This window comes from Gadus morhua, chromosome 19 (genome assembly GCF_902167405.1).
Source record: "Gadus morhua chromosome 19, gadMor3.0, whole genome shotgun sequence".
Taxonomy (NCBI): Eukaryota; Metazoa; Chordata; class Actinopteri; order Gadiformes; family Gadidae; genus Gadus; species Gadus morhua.
In genome coordinates, this window is record NC_044066.1 from 18,419,800 (window position 1) to 18,436,857 (window position 17,058).

At 45.5% G+C, this 17,058-nt stretch overlaps 1 protein-coding gene across 1 annotated transcript in view; it reads right to left on the reverse strand.

Moving 5' to 3' along the window:
- The window catches only part of cacna2d4a (calcium channel, voltage-dependent, alpha 2/delta subunit 4a), a 116,443-nt gene that overhangs the window by 87,458 nt on the left and 11,927 nt on the right, over positions 1-17,058 (reverse strand). Inside the window, exons 8-26 of the mRNA XM_030341314.1 lie at positions 16,983-17,043; positions 14,366-14,516; positions 13,132-13,206; positions 10,575-10,664; positions 9,557-9,670; positions 9,067-9,145; positions 7,707-7,840; positions 6,589-6,666; positions 6,246-6,326; positions 5,629-5,703; positions 5,348-5,434; positions 5,011-5,082; positions 4,705-4,766; positions 4,533-4,600; positions 4,234-4,279; positions 3,864-3,961; positions 2,539-2,632; positions 1,863-1,955; positions 66-193 (exon numbers count right to left, since the gene is read on the reverse strand). Of these exons, the coding sequence (XP_030197174.1) occupies positions 66-193; positions 1,863-1,955; positions 2,539-2,632; positions 3,864-3,961; positions 4,234-4,279; positions 4,533-4,600; positions 4,705-4,766; positions 5,011-5,082; positions 5,348-5,434; positions 5,629-5,703; positions 6,246-6,326; positions 6,589-6,666; positions 7,707-7,840; positions 9,067-9,145; positions 9,557-9,670; positions 10,575-10,664; positions 13,132-13,206; positions 14,366-14,516; positions 16,983-17,043 (1,686 nt within the window). The remainder of the gene's footprint in view (positions 1-65; positions 194-1,862; positions 1,956-2,538; positions 2,633-3,863; positions 3,962-4,233; positions 4,280-4,532; positions 4,601-4,704; positions 4,767-5,010; positions 5,083-5,347; positions 5,435-5,628; positions 5,704-6,245; positions 6,327-6,588; positions 6,667-7,706; positions 7,841-9,066; positions 9,146-9,556; positions 9,671-10,574; positions 10,665-13,131; positions 13,207-14,365; positions 14,517-16,982; positions 17,044-17,058) is intronic.

Sequence of the window (17,058 nt, forward strand, 5' to 3'; positions counted from 1 at the left end):
CGGGTCTGTTTGTGTATGTGTGTGTATGTGTGTGTGTGTCTCCATGTCCCCAGGTGAGGGTGTACCTCGGGTGTCCTCTCTAGGCAGGTAGTAGTGGAACTGCCCTGCTGGGACCTCCGCGGCCCTCCGGTACCACACGGGGAAGTGGTCCAGGGTGAAGATGTTCAGCTTGTCTGCCGGCGTCAGAAAGGTGCTGCAGACAGACACAGACAGAGAGTGTTAGGTTAGACTTTACCTCTCGTTTCCACCGCTGACAGTACCCTTACGGTAGGGCCGGATGGCGATAGCCACGGCAGCTACGTTAAAATTGTGACCTCATAGCAGCCCGACAGAGTGTAGCCTGCTAATAAATCCAAGGTAAAAGAAGGACGCGCACAATGAACAAAGATCAACAATGTAGGACGTCCAAGAAGGACGGCAAACTTTTGCGCGACATTTTCTTCAATAACGAAGCTTTCTCCGCTGTCCAGAAGAACCTCGCGGATAATGTGTTTGTTTGTTGTTATCCGCCTGTCTCATGGAAGTGCGATTCGGTCGACCAATCAACCGGCGGCGAGTGTAGCTCGAACTTGCCGGCACCCTTCAGGCGTCTCAGTACCCCAACGGAGGAGTACTGCGAGACGAGCACGGCTCAATACGGCTCAGTCCGGGTCACGCCCACTTTTTGCGATGGAAACGCGATCCGTGCCACACCTTAGCGAACTGAACCGACCCGCACCCCCCGGTGGAAACGCGCCATTACAGTGTTACAGCGTCACTATACGAGCCAGTACTGTGTAACAACATGTGACGGCATGTACTTAACAACCTGTGATTACCTTATTAGAATAGTATGGAACTACAGAGTGTCGTTAGCGATATATAAAGTAAGGTTTACAAAGTTTAAAGTTAGGGATAGGCGATAAAGTTCCATACGAGGCTAGGGTTATGGTTAGGTTGTCCCATGTTGTTATAACATATTAAGGACATTGTGTTACAGGTTGTTACATTGCTTTTTGTTGCACCAATGTTCCCAAATATAATTTGTTTTCATCTCTCTGCCTGCTATATTTTTGTTGTAATTGTACCTCTCTCTCTCTCCGCCTCACCAATTAATTTAGCACATGATGGATTCCAGCTAAATTAAAGGCTTTAATGAGGCGATTTACATTTTTTAATTAGTCGTGTTTGCAAATTCCTAATCTCTTTGCTTCACGGGAGCCCTGAATGCTCCCATGCAAGCATTGATGGGAAGTCATTTCTTGTGAGACGCACGCAAGGCAAACCGTTTAGTTTAATGGAGTGTGAGCACGGGAAGACACCGGAAGCTTTTACTGAGGATCTTCAGAGAGACAAAGGGGGTACATGACTCACACAGGGAGACTTTAACCTCGCAGGCAGTCATATCAGAGGATTCAGGTCTGACATTATGGAAACGAAAGGTTAGGGGAGTGAGCGTTGTTGAGGCTGTGATGGATGGGCGATGGCTGAAGCCAAGGAAGGAGGAGGATGCATTAGGGGGGGAAAGCTATTGGTGATGGATGACTTTAGTTGTTTTTTGTCTTTATACTGATAGTACAAAACACCTCCTATATTTTTTCTTATTTCTTTTCTTACAGAGGAGTTACAGAGTGCAAATAGTACTAGTACTACAGAGAGTACTCAAACAAGAAAAGAGAAGGTAATGAAGAACAATGACTCGGCACTGTAAAACGCTGACCGATGCTTTTGTCAGTAGTACCGCCGGTCACCGTCAGAGGGTGTACACGACATATACAGTGCATCACCTCTATCACCCCAATACCACAGGGGCCACCAATGCATGCATCGTCACACCCTCCATTGATACCCGTGTCATGTATTTCAGTGTGAGGTGCACCCACTTGGCGACGCGCTTCTCGATGCCGGCGTATCTCTGAACCCTCATCAGTCCTGTCCGAGTCCCCAGGAAGGCGGTCTCCACGCCCTCGTCCATGCTGAGTACGCACACACAAAGAGTCACACACACACACAATGACACACACACACACACACTCACACACACACATACACAGAGACACACACACAATGAAACACATACACACACACACACACACACACACACACACACACACACACACACACAGACAATGACACACATACACACACACACACACACACACACACACACACACAGAGACACACACACAATGAAACACATACACACACACACACACACACACACACACACACACACACACATAGACAATGACACACATACACACACACACACACACACACACATACACACATACACAAACACACAAAGACACACACACACACACGGGCACTCAGTTCACTTAACTCTTTTGCCATCAGATGGTGTAAAGGAATGGTTTGTGAGCCTATGTATGTGTGTGTTAGTGTAAGTGTGTGAGTGTTTAGATGTATGGGTCTGACTCTCTGTGTGTGACTCTGTATGTATTTGTATGTGTGTTTGACTCTATACGTGTGTGTGTGTGTGTGTGTGTGTGTGTGTGTGTGTGTGTGTGTGTGTGTGTGTGTGTGTGTGTCTCTCACCTGGAGCTGTTGAGCATGAGGGCGGTCCAGTATGCCTCCATCGGCGCAGTGACAACGGCATCGAACAGAGTCTGACCCAGAAGGTCCGTGTCACCTGTGTGTGTGTGGGGGGGGGGGGGGGGGGGGGGGGGGATTAACCGGATTAATATCTAACATCTGAAGGCGCTGGTGGTAAGACTTAGGAGCTATTATTTGAGTGTGCTTTTAGAAATGGCATCGCCATCCGTTAGCTATTAGTGAGTGCTATTCTCACAGATGTTCTGGTTGGCTTCGTCTGCCCCTTCACAAGACCTTCTGAGTTTAGACCGCCTCGGCTTATTTCTTAACAATTTCATTATCAGCTCAGGGAATCCATCTGGCCTGTCAATCACAGGAAGTGCAAGAAGTACAACCCTTCTCCACGGCAAAGAAACAGAAAGAGGAGAGGGGAGGGAGCAGAGAGGGAGGGATGCTGGAGGAGATCTTGCTCTCTTCTGCTCACTCTCTCTTAGCACTCTCAAATCTTACCCACTTTAAATAACTTGTCAACTTGTAACTTTTCTGCTTGTGTCAGTGCTGCCTTTGGGACAAGACACAGGCCAGAGAGTGAGCCCCTTCTGGCACTCCAACATCTCTACATTTAGCAGACGCTTTTATCCACATTGACCCAGTTCATACAAAGTTCATACACAGACGAGGCGGAGTCAACCACGCAGGGCGACAGCCTGCTTGTCTAGAGCAGTTAGGGTGAGGGATCCTGCACTCAGCTAGGAGGAGCCGGGGATCAAACTAGCTAGCGACCTTCCAGTTACAAGTCTACCCGCTGTACGTCCTGAGCTAAGCCGACCCCCTACCTCTACACACACCTACTGGTCTCCCCTCCAGGGGTGGGGAACCAACACTGTAAAGCAGGTAGCCATAGTGGAGGACATTTAACAGAACATTTAGGCTATTCAACAGACGCTTTTATCCAAAGCGATTCAAAATAAGTACATTTGTCATCATAAGAAAGTGAAACAATAGATCCCTGTCTGTACAGTAAGGATGTTCATAGAACCAAGTGCAAAGCACCAACAATCGCTAGGTTAACCCATTTCCCGTACACAACAAAGATAGCAAGGATAAGAAGCTACATAACTAAGTACTAACTAAAACGAAGTGCGTACATTAAGTGCCAGGACATACAACATACAACAAGTAGGAGGGGAGGGACTTAAGACCTCTCTGCATAGCCATCCCCGGCTGCGCAGAGCCGAGGTGAGCTCTGACCAGGTGAGTCTTGAGTCTTTTGCGGAAGCAGGTGAGGGACTCTGCGGTTCAGGATGAGGATCACGTGAATGTCTTACACTCCAGGTCGGGCTCCTTCCCGGTCAGGTAGCGCACCATCGCCTGCATCTGGGTCAGCTTCCGGTGGGAGGGGTCGATGTCCGTCTCACAGTAGGTCCTGGAGCAACACACACACACACACACACGCACATACATACAGGCACACACACACATATACACATGCATGCATGCACACGCACAAAAACACACATGTGCACACACACGCACAAATACAGACACAGACACACACACACACACACACACACACACACACACACACACACACACACACACACACAAAGAGATAAATATTATTATCTTGTCTAAGTCATTGTGTGTTTCATGCTGGCGTTAATGAACTGAAACTAAAACAGGCTGCTGACCACTCACCACTCAGTCGCTATGGTGAGGTCGGGAGCTATCAGGTCATGAAGACCTGGTTGGTAGAGGGACATAGACATATATATATATATATACAAAGAGCGAGAGAGAGAGAGGGAGAGAGAGGGAGAGAGAGCGAGAACAATCATTCATTAAAGAGTTGCTGAAATCACAATATTGCAGTTTTCACTGTTCGGTCTCTGCCACCAAATATTTTGCCTCACTAAGCTTAATTTATGACACATATAACCAAGCTGTATTAGCGAAGAGGCTTATAAAAGTTTGGTCGTAAAAAAAAACAGACCTACCCTCTTCCACCGAGACATTTCCGATGAATCTATATTGCCCATGTCCATTGGTCAGCACTATTCCCAGACTGCCAGACAGACAGAAAGAACAGAGTTAATGAGGAGAGTTTGAACACAGTGATGTGAAATATAGTGCGATCAGGCAAGAGGCGTCTCAGGTGACCCAACGCACCTGAACGGGGTCTCGTTGATCACCGTGTAGTAGTACTCATTCCTCAGGAACATCACTCTCCGCTGTGTGTGTGTGTGTGTGTGTGCGTGCGTAAGAGAGAGAGGTCAGAAACAGCGAGAGAGAGAGAGAGAGAGAGAGAGAGAGAGAGAGAGAGAGAGAGAGAGAGAGAGAGAGAGAGAGAGAGAGAGAAAGAGAAAGAGAGAGAGATAGAGAGACAGAGAGAAAGAACGAGACAGAGTGAGAAAAGTAAATCCATTGTCCATAAGATTTTTTAAAGTTTCAGACAAACAGACAAACAGAACTTACCCCTTTGTCCACGGATGTTCTCACATCTAGAGATAGTGATCCAGTCTCTCCCTTGACCATGGCTGTCCTCAACTGAATGGACACAACAGAGGTGCAACACTGTATTGACATACCTAATGTTAAGCAGGGCTTCTGAAACTTAAAAACAAAATGAAAATAGATATTTTCAGAGCGACCATAACAAACTCAATTATAGTTATGCATATATGTCTAATCATCATGAAAATGTGTGTGTGTGTGTGTGTGTGTGTGTGTGTGTGTGTGTGTGTGTGTGTGTGTGTGTGTGTGTGTGTGTGTGTGTGTGTGTGTGTGTGTGTGTGTGTGTGTGTTTACTCACTGCCTCTTCAGTGTCCTCCCACTCCACCTCTGCCAGATCAACACTGTTATAGTTCGGCTTCGGCTTGAGCTTCTTGCCCTCTTTATACTGTCCCAACATCACACACACACACACACACACACACACACACACACACACACACACACACACACACACACACACACACACACACACACACACACACACACACACACACACACACACACATGCAGTTGAGAGAGAGACAGCAACAGAGAGATATGTGTAAAAACACTGCAAGTATTCCTCATCCACGCTCTTACCAGAGGTCGTAGTTCAGGGTGAGACAGGATGTAGCCGTTGTTGGTGTTGAGGAAGGCGTAACCATGGATACCCAGCTGGAAGACATGTATTCAAATATATTCATCTCACATATAACCGGTGACACTCGCAAAGGACACATAATCTAATCAAAAAGACAAGATGGTATTTAGTTGTTATTGGTGTTTTTCGTTATCACAGAGCAGGGTTAAGAAATTAAAATATCATCTCTGCTGTTTTATTATCATTAAATATGTGTTATGTATGGTCCACGCAGTTTAAGATAAAAGCTTTTATTAAACTATGTTTCCAGTTGTACAAGGGAAAATATAGTTGGAAAAGCCATGAATAATTAACTGACTATACACATCATCACCAGACCGTATACCAGTGCACCTTAACCTAGAGTCTGGGTAATACAAAGTGATTCTGGCATCAGTGTTTGTGTGGTGATCTTTGTGTATGCTGTCTTGTATCTGGGCGCTCGTCTCAATCAGTGTGTGTGTGTGTGTGTGTGTGTGTGTGTGTGTGTGTGTGTGTGTGTGTGTGTGTGTGTGTGTGTGTGTGTGTGTGTCTGTGTGTGTGTGTGTGTGTGTGCGCGTGTGTGTGGCTATGCTACCTTGTATCTGGGCGCTAGCCGAATCAGTTCTCTGAGAGCCACATCCGTTCCCACCACTCCCAGCAGGATACCGTGGGATAACTGCAACAATATGAACACAATAAACATAAGCACAGTCTACACCCTAAGCCACACACACAGAGTCACACTGCAGCAGTTGGTAGAAAACATGATACAGTATGGTCATCATCAATAGTTATCATTCACATTTTTTCAGATACATATACAAGTTGTAAAAATTCAATCTCAAATCAAGGAGAAAGTAAGCTTTGGGCATTGAGTGAAACATATTGAAAGTAAATGTAAGGTAAAACAAGTAGCAAGCGGTGAATAACAATCGTACCGTTTCTTGTTTCTTGCTGAAGACCGGCATGGCCACTGAGGTCATCAGAAGTAAGCTCTGAGCCTGGCTATTAAACAGCTGCAGAACACACACACGCACGCACGCACACACACACACACACACACACACACACACACGCACACACGCACACACGCACACACACACACACACGCACACACACACACACACACACACACACACACACACACACACAGTTGTTGGTTTAAGACAATACAGGGAGTTGGTTTTCATTCAACTGCATTTATTAGTACATATTATAACTATAAACTAGAACTAACATCACATCTTAATGTCTACAAACAAGGGAGGAAAATCTGCTTGAGAAGTGTTTCTATTTGATACTGACTGACTTTGACACAAGTATGTTAATATTCTGGGCAGGTATGGACCATGTCCAAGAGCAGCTAAACAGCTAAGCTAGAGGCATACATCTAAGGAAGACGGACTGATCTACTGTACAAAGATCCGCTGTCTCTTGACTGTGGCAATAAAGCTAAATAAATAGGTTTGATCGTAAAACAGACCCTTTTTCAAACTTTATTGAGAAACAATTAATTTAGTTACACCTTCAGTCAAACTCAATTTCCTGTTTATTTAATGAAATTATGTCATATAGTACTATATTATTCCAGAAACGATTTTTCTTAGCATAAGGCCAACACTGATAAATAAATGGACTAAATGGATATAGGACTGAGAAACAGGTGGGATTGTAAGAGCTAACATAGGATGGTATGGGTGAGGTTTTAAAGACAACGTTCTGCCAAAGATTCAAGTCTACGAATGGCTAGGAAAACACTGTTACCGCCAACTGATTCAAAACACAGTATTACCTTTTTAGTTTCGGGGAACTATAGGCGGAGGGGAAGAGACAGTGAACAGCGATGACCATGAGACGGTGAAGACAAAGACACAGCTGAAGACAGTATGAAATGATTATGGATAACGTTGACGATATGAATCAAAGAGACAATACATGCGATGACAAAGGACCCCGAAAGAGAAATGAGAATGACAAATGGAGAGGCACATTGAGTGATGAGAAGAGAGGAGTTTTTTGGGCCGGCAGAATGATGCCCACATGAAGGGGGACCTACCACAGTGTCCATATAGGCCTCCGTCCAGATGATGTCGTGGTCATGGTTGATCACCATCGGTCGGCTGAGCACGTGGAGGTACTCCATGACGTTCTCCTGCACGTCAGCCAGTGTTGAGATGTGTGTGTAGTAACCTGCGCAGAAGACACACGCAGACGCAAAGAAATTCACAGATGTTTAAAACACACACTGGGTTTTTGTGTCAAAGGTGTCAGGTTTCTGACTGTTATTTTGTGGTTGCCATAAATGATATCATGCAGCTGTTACAAATGATAATATCGTGTTAGTTATGGTGAATCACTTTGATAAATGTAAGCCTGATGCATGTTGATGCTGCTCATGCATGCATTTGTAATGGTGGCCACAAGGGGTCCCCACCGGGCAAATCAACACAGTGAACGCCCTCATGAGAGAACCGATCCTCAAAGTTTACTCAAAGAAGAAATGGACGATTACCTCTGATGGAACTACAATGTATTCTGGGTGAAAGGTAACTAGAACACCTAGATATGAAAAAGGATATTGAAGTTGACACGTGCATCTTTTCTCTCCATTGTCTCTTGACCTGCACTGACCTCTCACATGTCGCGGATTCGTCCGACACTTCCAGCTCCCTGATAGTCTATGCATTCTGACAGAATCACACTATGGGCGGCTGAAAGGGCAAAGTGCACAGCTATGCAGCTGACACACAGCTAATTCTGTCTATTTCAGGGTCTGACACTCGGGCAGTAGAACGAATCGCTGCGTGTCTGGCCGACATCCCTCAGTAGACGTCGACACGCCACCTCAAGCTCAATGGGGACAAGACTGAGCTGTTCTTCCTTCCAGGGCAGGCATCATCCACGCACGACCTCTCCGTCTGTTGACAACTCTACGGTGCCAATGAGTTGGTTGGCAAGGAACCTGGCCGCGACAATCCAGTCACTGCGGCTTAATGCCGTACATGAATCTAAACGGCTTTGTTCACATAGCAACACACTTGATGGTGTAACCCACCTACCCTAGTGTTTCCCCCAGCACTGTGTGGTTAAGGCAGTCGCCTTAACAACAACAGGGCCCCGCCTTGACTACCAATGTATTGAAAAAAGATATACATATATATATATATAATTATATATTATTTTTTTTAATTATCATGCATTAGCAAAGTCTAAACTCTCGGAGGGAAAGAAAACATAGGTGCAATCAGGTGCAAAAAATATAGATAAATAATGCATTGGTAATACTGTTCACAACAATGGTCGTGCCATAAAGCTTCCCCCCCCCCCGACCACCTTAACTAAGAACTGTCTTAGTCAAGGTGATCGGGGGGGGGGGGGGTCCCAAGTCCCCCCTCAACACCCTCCATGTGGCTCACCTTTGTTGTTGCATGCGATCCATTTCACGTTATCGGCAAAGGTCATCTCTCGTCCAATCAGATAGGTGAAAACCCGTACCTGGAGAGAAGATAACACGCAGAGAAGAATCTCAGAAACCCTCGACAGTTGACAAACGTGAGAACCTCTTGTGGATCAAATAGAGGAATAAAAGCACAAACAGACTATTTCCTTTCTTTACAGGGTAGACCTGGGCCTAGACCGGTCTAGACCGACGTATCACCGGCCTAGACCGGTCTAGGCCGACGTATCACTAAGAGTCAACATCACATACGGCTCACATTTGATCGGCACAATAAAATGCAGATAAGATAAAGCTTAACAGATGGAACTCCAGATGTGTTGGGTTTGAACGGTATTCACTTGGGGAACTTTGGAATTTGAAAAACCATGGAAAAGCCTGTACATGGTGGGGACAAGGTTGATGACGGGAGCCCTGAGGTCTGACTGCCGGCAGCGGGGACGTCTTACCCTGCGCTCGGGCCAGTTGAACTCTTCAAAGACCTCCTGGAAGTCTTCCATGGCTCCGTCGGTTATCAGCATGATGGCCTGATTACACAAACTGCCCTGGCCCTGTGCTGAGGCCTGGAGTCACACAATCACACACACACACACACACAGACACACACAGACACAGACACAGACACAGACACACACACACACACACACACACACACAAATGCACATGAAACATGTGCGCACATACAAAAAAAACCGCGCACACGATCACAGATGAGAACACATGTACATCTGCTGCTGTGTTTTCTTGTTCCGATCGTATCTCGGGGACCACGGAAGCGGTCTAGCCGGGGACAGGACGTTAGAATGTCGTCGTATCGGTATTGAACAGCGGCTAATGAGGTTTTATAAGATCAGACGTCTGCCGTTCCGAGGAGAGACCAAGAGAGGCCACGGGCGTCTGTTTGTGACGCTCAGGGCCGCAGAGACCAGCATGAGATTCCACAAGCAGCCTTCAAGTGGTCCCAATATAAACTAGTTTGTAGTTCCACTAAAGGGCTGATTATGGTTCCATGCCGACGCAACGCAAGGGGGTTACAGACCCCTTACATCCTTGCGGACCCTCCTTGCGTCCACCGCAAGGCCCGGACGTGCGCCTCCCAAAAATGTTAACCTTCCGTCGTGGTGACGCAGCAGCGAGGGCTGTGATTGGTCTGCTTACTAAAACCAGACGCAGAACCCAAACAGGTTCACGACTGTGTCGAAGCGTCTGCGTGTTGCTTACGTTGCGTCGACGTGGAACCATGATCAGACCGTAACAGCCTTCAGGTAGTTCACGTTAGGCACTAGCGTGTAGTTCCTCTAGCAGCCTTCAGGAGGTGTATTCTGTACACCCTCAGAACGGTACTCTTTGAGCCAATGGGTGACGTCACAGACTCTGCGTCCTTCTTATCATTCACGGTGTGCAGACAGGCGTGCAGACACGCACGCACACACACACACACACACACACACACACACACATACACACCTGGTTGAGGATCTTAAAGGACTCCTTCATGGCTTTCTTTACTTTGCCCTCTCCTTTAACATGGAGGCCTTCCACCAGGATCTTAAAATGCTACGGGGGAGAGAGAGAGAGAGAGAGAGAGAGAGACAGAGAGACAGAGAGGCAGAGAGAGAGAGAGAGACAGAGAGACAGAGAGACAGAGAGACAGAGAGGCAGAGAGAGAGAGAGAGAGACAGAGAGACAGAGAGACAGAGAGACAGAGAGGCAGAGAGAGAGAGAGAGAGAGAGGCAGAGAGAGAGGCAGAGAGAGAGAGAGGCAGAGAGAGAGAGAGAGAGAGAGAGAGAGGCAGAGAGAGAGGCAGAGAGAGAGAGAGGCAGAGAGAGAGAGGCAGAGAGAGAGAAAGGAGAGAGAGAGACAAGGAGAGAGTGAGATAGAGCGCGGAATAGTAGAGGGAGAGAGAGAGAGGCAGAGAGAGAGAGAGAGAGAGAGAGAGAGAGAGAGAGAGAGAAAAAGAGAGAGAGAGAGAGAGAGAGAGAGAGAGAGAGAGAGAGAGAGAGAGAGAGAGAGAGAGAGAGAGAGAGAGAGAGAGAGAGAGAGAGATTGAGAGAGAGAGAGAGGGAGAGAGAAAGCAAGAAAGAGCAAGAGAGAGAGAGAGCGAGAGAGAAGGGAAACGATAGGAAGGAAGGGAGAGATTAAAGTGAATTAATACCATGCATGCACCGAGCACTTAATGCATTGCTCTGGGTATTAGTATTAGCTCACATATCCCAGTGTAACCGTAGCAACAATACATCTGAATCAGGAAGAAAGAATGAAAGAAAGAAGAGAAAGAGTGAAATAGTGAGGGAGATGTTATTGCTGGCACACTGGATGCTTACGTCAAAGACACAACAGCAATAGGAAGTCATTTGATTTCAACAATGCACGCACACACACAGACAAACACAGACACACACACACACACACACACACACACACACACACACAAACAGACACACACACACAGCTTCATGATGATTACAAGATAATCAAATTAATTTCAAAGACATTACCATACGGATTAGCGTTGATATAATTATGATGTAACTTAATAATCATGAATTTAAAAAAGAATAACATATTACATAGTTCTCCAAAATGTTTATAGTCAACAAAAGAAGAGTGTAATTTAGGAGAGGTTTGATTAGGATCATCCTCAGCAGATGTTTCACCAACCACATACACGCATACATGGTTAGCTCTCCCAACAAATATGGGTGTATCATGATTACAACACGCAGCAAAACGTAAAGACAGAGTGTGTGTGTGTGCAGAGCCGAGCTCCAGCCAACATCTGTAAGCCCATTCTGTTACCGACCGCCTTACAAGCTTAGCAGCCAATCACAGCCCTGGCTTGCATGTCATGTGACATACTTAAAACAGTCACTATCCAATGACCTCACCTGATCCGCGGTGATTGTGATGCGGGCATGAAAGTAGGGCAAACTGTCCAGCAGCACACACTTAATGCACGTATTCACACAGGAACACGCGGGAACACCAAGGAAAGAACATGCATGTACACACACACATAAAACACATACCCATACACACACGTACACAAGTAACACACACATACACACACACACACACACACACACACACACACACACACACACACACACACACACACACACACACACACACACACACACACACACACACACACACACACACGAAGAACAGATGTTTGAGCCCACAGCAGGTGTTAGGATCAGAAAAAAAGAGGAATCAGAAACAAGCGGATGTGGAGAATGTGGTGAAGTTTGAAATGAAAGAAGGGACTTCTGTTGTCTTCCAGCATAACAGAACGAATCAGGATAGAACAACACTGTTTGATTTAAAAGGGTATTTCCTTGTGTATGCATTAGTTCGATAATTAAATAGATTAGATAAAATTACACTATAAAATTACCAAATTACATAAATTACATACATTTATTGAAATGTATATTGTTAATAGATAATTATCTATGTAAAAAGGTTGGATAAAAGGTTTAAAAAAATTTACATAAATTACATAAATTACATACATTTATTAAAATTTATATTGTTAATAGATAATTATCTATGTAAAAAGGTTGGATAAAAGGTTTAAAAAAAATTGTATTGATATATATATATATATATATATATATATATATATATATATATATATATATATACACTCTTAGGGAACTCTACCAGAATGGGTGTATTTTGCCGTTCACTTCCCCATAAAACAGATGAGGTGTCTCTAATGGCGACCAGGCGCTGGGTTCAGCTTCTGTCTGGTTGACTGGTGGCAGAATCCTCTTCCTCTCAAAGCTCTTAGAGAGGAAGAGGAGCTCAACTCTAACGACCATAATTGTTCCTTCCGCACACAGTCAATTATAGACACGTGTCAAGGAGACGCGTGGCCTTTTGATAGTGTACACACACCCACACACACACACAAGCAAGCACATACACACACACACACACCCAACCACCCACCCAAAGACAGACAGACACACACACGCACATACACACACACACACAGGAGCACACATCTCTCACCTCTCTGTTGTCCAGATCAGCTTGTACCAGCGTGCCCTTGAAGCATGGCTCCACATAACTTACGTAGTCACTATACTGGAGACACAGACAGAGAGACAGAGACAGAGACAGAGACAGAGAGAGAGAGATCAAATAGAAAGAACAAAAATGTTAAGAGCAAGGCAAAGCTTGGGTAAATCTTTAAGTACAAATTAGGTTCAACAACGAATGCCTGATGTTGAACAGACTCTGTGGGATTAGGCATAGTTCCTCTCCAAAATAAAAATATTTTTTTTCTCAGATTTTCAGGGTGGCTGTATGATATTGTTTTGAATTGCAGCAAAAAAACGCTTAGGGAGGATTGCCACAGTGGCATGATAACACCCTTAGTAATGCCTGGAAACACCCTGCTAAAGCCTGTTTATTAGAGTGATTTACAGCAGTACAGATCCACAGCAATAGGAAATACAGACGAGAAGGGGAAAGCAATTTCAAGCTTTGAGGCACTTGCGTATTGAGTGTGAAGGGCTAATGAATTGGTGTGTGTGTGTGTGTGTGTGTGTGTGTGTGTGTGTGTGTGTGTGTGTGTGTGTGTGTGTGTGTGTGTGTGTGTGTGTGTGTGTGTGTGTGTGTGTGTGTGTGTGTGTGTGAGAGACACAGAATCTGCACAATCTGTGCTTGCGTGTGTGCATGTGCATGTTTGCACGTGCATGTGTGCATTTGTCTCATGCACGTGTGTGTGGATACAAAATGGGTGTCTGTCTATAACCATGTGTTTGCATGCGTGGGCCCAGGAGACTATGAGCGCCATGCATACTTACAGCTACGCCTGCACGATAAATCGTTATAAAATTAATAAAAATCTTGATTCGCCCGTGTGGATTTAAGTTTTCAATGACTTCGATTATTATTATTATTTTTATATATATTTTTTTTTAAGCCTTCATTTACAAGTGTGTGGAGATGATTCAGTAGTTATAAAAGGCCAGCAATTAAAGACAATCTGCTGCTATATGTACAAAATAAATAAATCCGTTCTTGATACTGCACTCTGATCAGTTATAAAAGTCCCCATAAGAAACGCAACGTGCTAGAGGTGCCATAAAACTATGTTTGGTACTGCCATTTTTTCTTTTGTCATTGTTCATGTGTGCAGCAAAAAATACATTTTGTGAGAAAAAATGAATCGTGATATAAATTCTAAGCTAAAAAATCATGATTAAAAATGTTACCCGAATCGTGCAGGCCTACTTACAGCTATGATGTTGACAAAGTCGTTCTCGCCCAGCGTGTCCAGGATGGTGTTGATGGTGTGCTTGGCTATCGTCAGTCTGAGGCCCTTCATGCTTCCGCTCACGTCCACCACGATCACCACGTCTTTAGGGGAAGAGGCTGCCTGGATGTACCTGGAGAGAGAGACACAGAGACACACAGAGGAAAGGAGAGAGAGAGAGACAGACACAGAGAGAGAGAGAGAGAGAGAGAGAGAGAGAGAGAGAGAGAGAGAGAGAGAGAGAGAGAGAGAGAGAGAGAGAGAGAGAGAGAGAGAGAGAGAGAGAGAGAGAGAGAGACAGACAGGGAGGAGGAGAGAGAGAGAGAGAGACACAGAGACACACAGAGGAAAGGAGAGAGAGAGAGAGAGAGAGAGAGAGAGAGAGAGAGAGAGAGAGAGAGAGAGAGAGAGAGAGAGAGAGAGAGAGAGAGAGAGAGAGAGAGAGAGAGGGAGAGAGACACAGAGACAAACAGAGGGAAGGAGAGAGAGAGAGAGAGACAGAGAGAGAAAGAGAGAGAGAGAGACACACAGGGAGGAGAGAGAGAGAGAGAGAGAGAGAGAGAGAGAGAGAGAGAGAGAGAGAGAGAGAGAGAGAGAGAGAGAGAGACACACACACAGAGACAAACAGAGGGAAGGAGAGACGGAGAGAGATAGACACAGAGACAGACAGAGGGAAGGAGAGAGAGACAGAGAGAGAGAGAAAGAGAGAGAGACAAACAGGGAGAAGGAGAGAGAGAGAGAGAGGGAAAGAGATAGACACAGAGACAGACAGAGGGAAGGAGAGAGAGAGAGAGAGAGAGAGAGAGAGAGAGAGAGAGGGACACAGAGACACACAGAGGGAAGGAGAGAGAGAGAGAGAGAGAGAGAGAGGGACACAGAGACACACAGAGGGAAGGAGAGAGGGAGGGAGAGAGAGAGACAGAGACACACAGTGAGAAGGAGAGAGAGAGAGAGAGAGAGAGAGAGAGAGAGAGAGAGAGAGAGAGAGAGAGAGAGAGAGAGAGAGAGAGAGAGAGAGAGAGAGAGAGAGAGAGAGAGAGACAGAGACACACAGAGAGGAGAGAGAGAGAGAGAGAGAGAGAGAGACACAGAGGGAAGGAGAGAGAGAGAGGGAGGGAGAGAGAGAGAGAGAGAGAGACAAACAGAGGGAAGCAGAGAGAGAGAGACAGAGAGACAGAGACACACAGAGAGAAACAGAGACACAAAGAGAAGAAGGGAGAGAGACACAACATAAACACTTGAATACATTTTTTTAGGGAAAATCATACAACTTTTCACCACCCTTCAAAACAAAGAAAATAATTTAGACCAACATAGAGACAAATTCAGAACGGTATACAGGGTGTGTATACCTTTGTCAACTAAAAAAAGTTTTGGAGAAGAGTCTGGGAGAGTTTGAAAGATAAACAGGCAGCCGTAGATGAACAGGGAGTCAGACGGTCAGACGGACAGACCAGGCAGTAGACTGGAGCAGCCGGACACTCCAACCCTACGATTGTTTTTTGTTCTTCTCTGTATTCCTCCCTGCGTGTCCACTCCTGCCCCCCATCCCTCCATCGCTGTCCCCCGGCGCTCCAAGCCCGTTACTGCAAATGAGATTGGGTTCTGTACCGAACCGTACCCTCTGACCCCGTCTGCCAGCCTGACCACAGAGCTACGACTTCTAGGAACCTGAGAGATCTCCTAAAACCGCACAGACCTAATCTGGTCCAAAGTCTATTAAGGGGCAGATGGATCCTGGGAAATCAAAAAAAATCCATGCAAAGGAGGAGATTACTGTCAAATGGAGAAGTACATCCACAAATATGTATATGCAACAATACAATATAAATTATTAATTATTTTAACAAGATGCATATATCTCAATGAATAAATATGAAGATCGAATTGCAATGCAAAAAATCAACACCAGACAGGTCGTTAAGGTCAACCAATCTTCTTACAGAGAAGTAGCTTATAAGGCTAACACGCTACAGGGGTCAGAGTGGCACGGATAGTGTGAGGGGCTTATTACAAAACCCATGAGTTGAGAGTACGTGTGTGTGTGTGTGTGTGTGTGTCTGTGTCTGTGTGTGAGGTTGTGTGAGGTTGTGTGAGGTTGTGTGACAGGTAATTCCCCAGACATCAGTGCATCAAGGTGAAGGTTGGCTCCTGGACAGAGAGGACTGGTTGTACAGATCAGGGTTGAGAAGGTTGGATTAGGAGGAGGTGCTTTAAGGTGAACGCCGTCGTTCCAATTAGTGTTTTAAAGGTGCCTTACTTAGTTTAAAAGGAGTTCTTGGACCCTGCTATCAGGGAACTTACTGACTTCTGAATTAATTTCTGTTTGATTCCTGGTTCATTGGTTCCTATAATGATCCCTGTTGATCTCGTTCTTGATTCGTACAATACGTCCGGTGTTGTATAGCATGCATTACCCTGTCCTGTTGGATCCTTCCTGGACCTATACTATTATGGTCTGTTCTACTCAGGCCTGTTACACTCTGACACATCATGCATCATCACACCAGGTCGGACCATCACGGACCATCATGCACCCTGGAGATCTCATTAGCCCGCTCGGCCCAGCAGGAAGCGCAACGGAGGAAGAGCAAATTACCAGTTCCTGTTCCTGCAGTCAAAGGTCACGACCCCATTGTCATCCGGAGTCCACTTAATCCCTGGAAGAGAGGGAA